The sequence below is a fragment of the Colobus angolensis genome, unplaced genomic scaffold, assembly GCF_000951035.1.
Source record: "Colobus angolensis palliatus isolate OR3802 unplaced genomic scaffold, Cang.pa_1.0 Scaffold186, whole genome shotgun sequence".
In the NCBI taxonomy this organism is placed as follows: Eukaryota; Metazoa; Chordata; class Mammalia; order Primates; family Cercopithecidae; genus Colobus; species Colobus angolensis.
Genome location: NW_012114999.1, coordinates 1,473,351 through 1,484,389, shown reverse-complemented (window position 1 = coordinate 1,484,389; position 11,039 = coordinate 1,473,351). Strand labels below are relative to the sequence as shown.

Here is an 11,039-nt window from a genome sequence, read left to right as displayed (position 1 = left end):
CTCTGATGGTAGTTTGTATTTCTGTGGGGTCGGTGGTGATATCCCCTTTATCATTTTTTATTGCATCTATTTGATTCTTCTCTCTTTTCTCCTTTGTTAGTCTTGCTAGTGGTCTACCAATTTTGTTGATCTTTTCAAAAAACCAGCTCCTGGATTCATTGATTTTTTTGAAGGGTTTTTTGTGTCTTCTTCACTTCTGCTCTGATCTTAGTTATTTCCTGCCTTCTGCTAGCTTTTGAATGTGTTTGCTCTTGCTTCTCTAGTGCTTTTAATTGTGATGTTAGGGTGTCGATTTTAGATCTTTCCTGGTTTCTCTTGTGGGCATTTAGTGCTATAAATTTGCATCTACACACTGCTTTAAATGTGTCCCAGAAAATTTTAAGCCAACAAAGATCAAAAGAGACAAAGAATACCATTACATAATGGTAAAGGGATCAATTCAATAAGAAGAGCTAACTATCCTAAATATATATGCACCCAATACAGGAGCACCCAGATTCGTAAAGCAAGTCCGGAGAGACCTACAAAGAGACTTAGACTCCCACACAATAATAATGGGAGACTTTGACACCCCACTGTCAATATTAGACAGATCAATGAGACAGAAAGTTAACAAGGATATCCAGGAATTGAACTCAGCTCTGCACCAAGCAGACCTGATAGACATCTACAGAACTCTCCACCCCAAATCAACATAATATACATTCTTCTCAGCACCACATCACACTTACTCCAAAATTGACCACATAGTTGGAAGTAAAGCACTCCTCAGCAAATGTAAAAGAACAGAAATTATAACAAACTGTCTCTCAGACCACAGTGCAATCAAACTAGAACTCAGGATTAAGAAACTGACTCAAAACCGCTCAACTACATGGAAACTGAACAACCCTGCTCCTGAATGACTACTGGATACATAACGAAAGGAAGGCAGGAATAAAGATGTTATTTGAAACCAATGAGAACAAAGATACAACATACAAGAATGTCTTGGTTTGTTTTTCTTTAGGAAAATGGAAGTTAGTTGTTATAGGTCTCTCTAAAAATCCAAGATAGATAGATGACTTCACACATGTAATTTGGTAAATTCTTCAACTTTTGGTCACTATACCTGTAAATGTGGACAGAGATTTTTTTCCAGAACTAATTTTGACCTCAGTCTAAAGATAAAATGTTTTATATTAGTATGTGATTGTGTTTTCCTTTTAGATAATAAATGAGGGATTACTTTAGTGGAAATTGTTTTCCTAACATTTTCTTACAGCATTAATAACAACAACAACAAACTTACATTTACACCAATAACCAGAGGTAAATGTCTTTTTAAAGGATGTATGTAATTTCTGGATGTTGAGTACAAATCATATAAAAATTAAGTATTTTTCAACTTTTTTTTTTTTTAAATGGAGTCTCACTCTGTTGCCCAGGCTGGAGTGCAGTGGCACAATCTCAGCTTACTGCAACTTCCACCCTTTGGGTTCAAGCAAATCTCCTGCGAACCTTCACCTTTTGGGTTCAAACGAATCTCAGCCTCCTGAGTAGCTGGGACTACACGCATGGGCCACCATGCCTGGCTAATTTTTTGTATTTTTAGTAGAGACGGGATTTCACCGTGTTAGCCAGGATGGTCTTGATCTCCTGACCTCATGATCCACCCGCCTCAGCCTCCTAAAGTGCTGGGATTACAGGTGTAAGCCACCGCGCCTGGCCTATTTTTCAACAATTTTAGTGTAGCGAATATTTAAATAGTACAACCATACTGCTTTGGTTTTTTTAAATCCTGTTTATAGCATGTGGTAGGGAGGATTACAAACATCTTTTTGGGATCATAGGCTGAGGGAAAGGAAGATGTAACTTTTTATTTTTTTCTGCTGTGATTTTGTGGTGTAGAAACGTATTCCAGAATACTTGCCTTGTGTAACTTTTTTTCAGATGCTTTTGGATATGGTGGTCCAGATGTGCCATCTTCCCACATTGTTACAAATTTTGTTTTTGGAGCAAATTGAAACATTGTATCATTATTTTGTTTTGGGAAAATGGTTCAAGATTGCTAAGTAGGCATTTCAGTTAAAAATAGATTAACCATCAGTTTTATAGATTTTTTTTTTTGCAGCATTCAACTTCCACTTCCCATGTTTAATGTAAATTATATAATACAGGGATTTTATTGTTAAACCAAGGGTTAACTGATTCACTCAGCAGATAATATTTTGCTCACCTGCCTATGAAAAGCACTGTTTGGTTCTGTTAACCAGGCAGTTATTGATTTACAATGGTAAATCAGTCAGACTGTCTCTGGCATTTGCTTATATAGTATATATAGAGACAAACATTTTAAAAAATCACAGAATTTTTTTTTAAATGTTACTTTTAAGTTCTGGGATACATGTGCAGAATGTGCAGGTTTGTTACATAGATATACGTGTGGCATGGTGGTTTGCTGCACATACTGACTCATCCTCTCAGTTCCCTCTTCTTCCCCCTCAACCCCCAATAGGCCCTGGTGTGTGTCGCTCTCTTCCCTGTGTCCATGTGTTCTCATTGCTCAACTCCCACTTATGAGTGAGAACATGTGGTGTTTGGTTTTCTGTTTCTGTGTCAGTTTGCTGAGAATGATGGCTTCCATGTCCCTGCAAAAGACATGATCTCATTCCTTTTTATGGCTCCATAGTATTCCGTGGTGTTTATATACCACATTTTCTTAATCCAGTCTATCATTGATGGACATTTGGGTTGATTCCAAGTCTTTTCTATTGTAAACAGTGCTGCAGTAAACATATGTATGCATGTGTCTTTTTTTTTTTTTGGAGACAGAGTCTCGCTCTGTCACACAGGCTGGAGTGCAGTGTTGCGATCTCAGCTCACTGCAAGCTCTGCCTCCTAGGTTCACACCATTCTCCCACCTCAGCTTCCCCAGCAGCTGGGACTACAGGTGCCCACCACCACACCCAGCTAATTTTTTTGTATTTTTAGTAGAGACAGGGTTTCACCGTGTTAGCATAATGGTCTCTATCTCCTAACCTCATGATCCACCCACCTCGGCCTCCCAAAGTGCTGGCAATACAGGCGTGAGCCACTGCGCCTGGCCATGTGTGTCTTTATAGTAGAATGATTTATGTTCTTTTGGGTATATACCCAGTAGTGGGATTGCTAGGTCAAATGGTATTTCCAGTTCTAGAACTTTGAGGAATCGCCATACTGTCTTCCATGATGGTTGAACTAATTTACATTACCATGAACACTGTAAAAGCATTCCTATCTGTCCACAGCCTCACCAGCATCTGTTGTTTCTTGACTTTTTAATAATTGCCATTCTGATTGGCATGAGATGGTATCTCATTGTGTGTTTGATTTACATTTCTCTAATGATCAGTGATGTTGAGCTTTTTTTCATATGTTTTTTGGCCATGTAAATGTCATGTTTTGAGAAGTGACTATTCATATCTTTTGCCCACTTTTTGATGGGGTTGTTTTTTTCTTGTAAATTTGTTTAGGTTCCTTGTAGATTCTGTGTTGCTGGAAGTCATGCACCCCGAATGGAGGACTGGCTGAAGCCATGGCAGAACATAAATTGTGAAGATTTCATGGACATTTATTAGTTCCCCAGATTAATATTTTTATAATTTCTTATGCCTGTCTTTACTGCTATCTCGGAACATAAATTTTAAAGATTTCATGGACACTTATCACTTCCCCAATCAATACCCTTGTGATTTCCTATGCCTGTCTTTACTTTAATCTCTTAATCCTGTCATCTTCATAAGCTGAGGATGAATGTCGCCTCAGGACCCTGTGATGATTGCGTTAACTGTGCAAATTGTTTAAACAATATGAAATCTGTGCACCTTGAAAAAAGAACAGGATAACAGCAATGTTCAGGGAACTAGGGAGATAACCATTAGGTCTGGCTGCCTGAGAGCCAGGTGGAACAGAGGCATAGTTCTCTTCTTTCAAAAGCAAATAGGAGAAATACCACTGAATTCTTTTTCTCAGCAAGGAACATCACTGAGAAAGAGAATGAGTTCCCAAGGGGAGGTCTCAAAAATGGCTGCTTTGGGGACGTCTGTCTTTTACGGTGGTAGATAAGGGATGAAATAAGTGCCCATCTCCCGTAGCACTCCCAGACTTATTAGGATGAGGAAATTCCCACCTAATAAATTTTGGTCAGACCGGTTGTCTGCTCTCAAACCCTGTCTCCTGATAAGATGTTATCAATGACAGTGCGTGCCCAAAACTTCATTAGCATTTTTAATTTTGCCCTGGTCCTGTGATCTCGCCCTGCCTTCATTTGCCTTGTGATATTTTATTACCTTGTGAAGCATGTGATCTCTGCGACCCACACCCTATTCGTATGCTCCCTCCCCTTTTAAAAATCACTAATAAAAATTTGCTAGTTTTGTGGCTTGGGGGGCATCATGGAACCTGCTGACATGTGATGTCTCCCCTGGACACCCAGCTTTAAAATTTCTTTCTTTTGTACTCTTTCCCTTTATTTCTGAGACTGGCTGACACTTAGGGAAATAGAAAAGAACCTATGTGAAATAACATTGAATTATCGGGGGCTGGTTCCCCCAATAATTCTGAATATTAGACCTTTGTCAGATGGGTAGATTGCAAAAATTTTCTCCAATTCTATAGGTTGCCTGTTCACTCTGATGGTAGTTTCTTTTGCTGTGCAGAAACTCTTTAATTAGATCTCATTTGTCAATTTTGGCTTTTGTTGCAGTTGCTTTTGGTGTTTTCATCATGAAGTCTTTCTCCATGCCTATGTCCTGAGTAATACCTTGCCTAGGTTTTCTTCTAGGGTTTTTATGGTTTTGGGTTTTACATTTAAGTCTTTAATCCATCTTGAATAAATTTTTATATAAGATGTGAGGAAGGGATCCAGTTTCAGTTTGCTGCATATGGCTAGCCAGTTTTCCGAGCACCCATTTATTGAATAGGAGTTCCTTTCCCCATTGCTTTTGTCAGGTTTGTCGAAGATCAGATGGTTGTAGAAGTGTGGTGTTATTTCTGAGGTCTCTTGTTTTGTTCCATTGGTCTGTATGTCTGTTTTGGTACCCGTACCGTGTTGTTTTGGTTACTGTAGCCTTGTATTATAGTTTAAAGTCAGGTAGCGTGATGCCTCCAGCCTTGTTCTTTTTGCTTAGGATTGTCTTGGTTATACAGGCTCTTCTTTGGTTCCATATGAAATTTAAAGTAGTTTTTTTCTAATTCTGTGAAGAATGTCAGTGGTAGTTTGATGGGAATAGCATTGAATCTATAAATTACTTTGGGCAGCTTGCACAATTTTTTTTTAGAGTTGTGATAAGTGTTACAAAAGAGACGAGACTAGGGTTCCATGAAATGTTTGGGTTCCTGAAAAGAACATATAAATGTCGTATCTTGAACTTAGTTAAAAGCTTAATGTATACTTAAATTCAAGCAATATTTGATACATTTGTGTGGACAACCCTTTTTCTAATTTCAGTTTTTTTCACTTAATAATATGAGAAACTTCCCCCAATACAAATATTTACTTTTACTGTATTACTCCTATATCCTTCAAATATTGAAGATTTTTTTTAAGCTCAAGACACAAGCAGAAAGATTACTGAGAACTTTCTAACTTACCTTTACCTTTGTAATTTTTACAACACCAGAAAAGCGCTAAGGATTGAAAAGCAGACTCTGCTTACTAAAAATAATTTCTGTCAGTTTCATTGGAGTGGGATTGCTGGTATCACAGAAACATTATGAGATTCATTTGCATAAATTAACTTGATATAAGTATAGGGAAGTAGTCTGTCATTTGTATGCTTTTAAATAAAAGCCCCCCCTTGCTGAGACTGCCAGCCATCATAATTGTGGCAGTTGTCATTTGGTAAAACAAATTGTGGCTGGGCGCGGTGGCTCAAGCCTGTAATCCCAGCACTTTGGGAGGCCGAGACGGGTGGATCACGAGGTCAGGAGATCGAGACCATCCTGGCTAACACCGTGAAACCCCGTCTCTACTAAAAAATACAAAAAACTAGCCGGGCGAGGTGGCGGGCGCCTGTAGTCCCAGCTACTCGGGAGGCTGAGGCAGGAGAATGGCGTAAACCCAGGAGGCGGAGCTTGCAGTGAGCTGAGATCCGGCCACTGCACTCCAGCCTGGGCGATAGAGCAAGACTCCGTCTCAAAAAAAAAAAAAAAAAAAAAAAAAAAAAAAAAAACAAATTGTGTGTATTTGTCCAAGTTACTCACTTGAATATGAAATGCACTCTTGTAGGAATTTCTTAATACAAGAACATGCGAGATCTATATGCTTAGATTTTTTTAGAAGTTTGGATTTTTTAAATATTATATCATTGATTTTTAGAACAGTATATATTAAAACAATATATTAAACTCTTCAACACCTATATGGCTTAAAGGTGAGGAACATGGGCTCTGTAATACAAACTCTCAATTAATAGCACTATCAACTGCTGTTTGACCTTGGAGCACCCTATTAGTTTCCTTGTTAGTAAGGTAGTAATTGTGGTGAGGGTTAAAGGAGAATATAAAGTGCTTAACTTGTATCTGGCACATAGTAAGTGGTGAGTAGATGTTAGCTGCTATCATAATTGTCATTTCTGTCAAACAGTAAGACATGTTTATAAAACTGCTTTTCCCCCTGTGGAAAATAGAATAAATTGAAACTACAGTGGTTAGCTTCAAGCAATTTATAGTTCACAGCAGCATCTTTTCCTTAGATGCTGTGTAATTTGCAGTGTGTTAGTTGACTATCATCATGAAGACCTGATAATTAAGAGAATTATATTCTGTAAACTGTGTCAGTGGCAAAAATATTACATAATACATTTAGAATTATTTTAATCCAGAAGACTAAAATAATATGTTTTAGTGTATAAAAAGTATAAGATACATATTATTCAGAATGACTTGTTATCAGAGCATTTCAGCTCTCTGTAAATTTTATTAATAAAGATTTGTTCCCAACATTACTATAGCCTTTTGTACTTGATTGGATTAGTTGGTTTATTCCAATCAAGAGTTCCATTCTCATATGAGCCTTTGAGTTTGATGTTTTCTTGGGGATCTCCTAATATAAAGTCTTGGCAAACAAACCTGTACTGCAGTTGCCAGGGCTTTAAGTTGAGGGCAAAAAAATTCTACCAGTACCCATGAAATAACTATGATCTAATTAAATAAATTATGGCACATCTAGTTTGGATGTGATCATTCCAAAAGAATGCCTTTTTCCTAATTGATAGAAGGTAAGTATTTGCTAAGATGATGTGTCTGTTGCAGATTCTCTTCTCGTATTGAAATATTGTTTCAATAGTATCAAAATTACTAGAAGAAATAATGTATAATGCATTGAATTAAAGTCCTCATTTGCACATCTTTTTGGGTAACTGGGGCAGGAAAGTACCATGTATTAAGCATCTGGTAATTTTTAGTAGTTCTAATTTGACATCTCTTTTGTTCCTAACGTATTAAAGAGTAAAAATAACTGTGCTTTATTCATGCTAGTTCAGTAGAAGATTGTTTTTTATGACTTTATTTTGTAATTTTGAGTTGCCACATTTTCTTTACTACATGAATTAAATGTGAAGTAATAGACAGTTTATTTTAGAAAGTACTTTATAATGATGAATTGCATATTGCTTCTGTACAGAAGCTTTTGTATGGGCACTGGCTTAAAAATGATGACTTAAGTGTTTGCATCAATAGTCATGTTTTATAGAGTAGGAAAGCAAGTGGGAACATGGCGTGCTTCCAGGGTTAATTTCTTCGTGCAGCATCTGCATCTTCTCTGCTTTCAGCAGTTATTTCTATGTATATCTTTTTTTTTTTTTTTTTCTTTTTTTCTTGAGACAAGAGTCTTGCTCTGTTGCCTGGCCTGGAGTACAGTGGCACGATCTTAGCTCACTGCAACCTCCACCTCCTGGGCTCAAGCCATTCTCCTGCCTCACCCTCCCTAGTAGCAGGGATTACAGGTGTGTGCCACCATGCCTAGCTAATTTTTATAGTTTTAGTAGAGACAGGGTTTCACCATGTTGGCCAGGCTGATCTTGAACTTCTGGTCTCAAGTGATCCACCCACCTCGGCCTCCCAAAGTGCTGGGAAACCATGCATATCTTCTGAAGAAGATATCTAAGCACAAATATAATTTTGTTATTTTGGAATTTAGATGGTTCACATTATTGTGGGTACCCTGTTTTTTTTCCATTAGATTAAAATATATTTTTGAGTAATGTTTACATGTCTTCTGTAGTACATAACAGTACTATCAAATAGCAATATAATGTGTCACAGATGTAATTTAAAATTTTCTAATAGCCACATTAAAAGGAGTGAAAAAAGGTAAAATTAATATTTTTATTTACCTCAGTATATTCAAAATATTATTTTAACATGTAATTGATATAAAAATCATTGAGATTTTTTAATTTCATATTAAGTCTTCAAAATCCAGTTTGTATTTTATGCTTAAAGCTTGTTTTAATCTTGATTAGCCACATTTCAAATGTTCAGTAGCCACATGTGGCTAATTGCTATCCTATTTATTGTGTGGTGTAGGTCTGTAAAGTCAGAACAAATTCTTTGTATCTGGATGGGTGGACAGATAAAAGGAGATGTTTATCTTATATGAATCAGATTTGATCAGTGCAATAACTAGTTACCAAAGCCCAATAATGTGGTCATCTTTATACAGATCAAAGTTGGGCTTTTTTACTCACTGGAAAAGTTAATTGGAGGAGATACATTGGTAATATTGGGTAGATGGAACTTCTCCTATTTAGTTGCCCTTAATATAACTGTATTATGTAGTTGCATTTTTTTACTGTATATACATGTTTATACTTCCATGAAATTTCAGTGTGTATCTGTAACCTTTAGCATAAATGCAGTTCCAACTACAACGAAGATTTTGTGCTACAGCTAGAGAAGGAATTGGTCCAAGCCCGACTGAGTGAAGCTGAGTCTCAGTGTGCACTAAAAGAGATGCAGGATAAAGTCTTGGATATAGAGAAGGTAAGAAACCTACACAAATGCAGTCACTTCCAGATTAGAGGGGATATGTGATATTTATTAAGTACTTACTGAGCAATTTAATTGACTTGGTGTTTTTATACATTAGAAGCCTTACATATTAGTTACTAAGAGGAAAAGGAAAAAAAGATTTTTAAAATTGCCAGTTTTTCCTTGTTGCCTTCATACTAATTAAAGCCCCAAATTTAAGGATAAAAATGGAGATTAGAGCCCTTTTGGAGGAAAACGACCAGAATAATTTTCATAAAAAGAGTATCTAAATGTTGCGGAAGAGAAACTCGGGTGACAGAAATTAACTGCTGTCGTCAAATATTGCAGTATTTTCATGTGGAAGAGATAGAATAGGACTAATACATAGACATTTCAGGGAAAATTTCATCTGAGTGTAGTTGTTAGAACTGTCCAATCTAGAACAAATTACCTCAGGATATGTAGGAAGTTCCTTTTAGCCGGAGTGTACTTACAGAAGCTAACTTACTTCTTTTCAAGGATATTGAAGAACATCAAAGATCAGATAAGTAATGGGAATAGAAGAACTTCAGGTTTCTTATAACTTTCAGATTTAAAAGTTCTAGATTACAAACTCTGAATCTCTTGTTTTCTCATCTGTAAATTTATTGGTGGCCTGTGCTCTGTGTCGTTAGTTCCTTTTTACTCTTAGGTAATAGCTAGCTACTGAATCCAAAAACCTGATAGATAATGGACATAACACTCTCAGGTATTTTTAACTATTTTCTTAATGAAATAGGACAAGTGTAACGAGAAACAGTAATGGAATAATTTTGCTAGAAAGCTCCTTGCTATTTTTATATTTCTGGAAAATGTATTCTTTAGATTTGTTGAGAAAAAAAGCCAGCAAGAGTGCTGAAAGAAATGGCTAACAGAATATTTGGTCTCTAACTTAGGTGTATTCTGGGTTACATGATTTAGAGAAGAAACTGTGTCTTGCAGTTAGAAAGATTTTGAATATTTGATAGAAGTGTATTTGGATTCCATTCAAAACTGGATTTCGTAAGTGGCTGTGGTGTTTTTCATTTTTCACGTTATAAAGTAGAAAGGAATTTGAAAGGTAGCATGCTTCCTATGGTAATTTCTTCATGCAGCATTCTCTTTTTTTCTGCTTCCAGCAATCTTTTAAATACATATGCAGTAAATTTTTGGTTTTCAACTGAGAAAATATTTAAAGTCCATCATAAGAATGTGTAATTGGTGAGAATAACTTCATTTCATCATCCCTGTAGCAGAAATGTGCATGTGTACCATGAAATATTTAGAGATAGAAAAGTTCATAGAATCAGGCCTTGAAATCTCAATGTTACCTCAGTTTACCTGTTTACCTAGGGAGCTTTCCCTGGGGCCTAATTTTGGATCTCTTGGTAACTCTATGGAGAAGCTTGATACTGGACTACCCTGTGTCCTTTTTATCTTTTAATATGGTGGGAAATTGATCTAAATCTTGTATCCCTGTGCTGGGATAATTGGCTAGCCACATGGAGGAGCATAAAACTGGATCCTCTTCTCTCACATTATACAAAAATCAACTTAAAAGATGGATTAAGGACTTAAACCTAAGACCAGAAACTATAAAAGTTCTAGAAGATAACATTGGAAAAACCCTTCTAGACATTTGCTTAGGCAAGGATTTCATGACCAAGAACCCAAAAACAAATGCAATTAAAACAAAGAATAAATAGCTGGGACCTAATTAAACTAAAGAGCTTTTGCACGGAAAAAGGAACAGTCAGCAGAGTGAACAGACTACCCACAGAGTGGGAGAAAATCTTCACAATCTATACGTTTGACAAAGGACTAATATCCAGAATCTACAACGAACTCAAATCAGTCAGAAGAAAATACTCTCATCAAAAAGTGGGCTAAGGACATGAATAGACAATTCTCAAAAGAAGATATACAAATGGCCAACAAACATATGAAAATATACTCAACATCGGCTGGGTGCGGTGGCTCATGCCTGTAATCCCAGCCCTTTAGGAGGCCAAAGTGAGTGGATCACA

The 11,039-nt window shown here is 36.6% G+C and overlaps 1 protein-coding gene across 2 annotated transcripts in view; it reads left to right on the top strand.

Annotated features, from left to right (window-relative positions):
* The window catches only part of EVI5 (ecotropic viral integration site 5), a 307,542-nt gene that overhangs the window by 181,928 nt on the left and 114,575 nt on the right, over positions 1 to 11,039 (top strand). For both annotated transcript variants that reach the window (XM_011939985.1, XM_011939984.1), the window contains one exon: positions 8,872 to 9,006. In XM_011939985.1, coding sequence (XP_011795375.1) covers positions 8,872 to 9,006 — 135 coding nt within the window. The remainder of the gene's footprint in view (positions 1 to 8,871; positions 9,007 to 11,039) is intronic.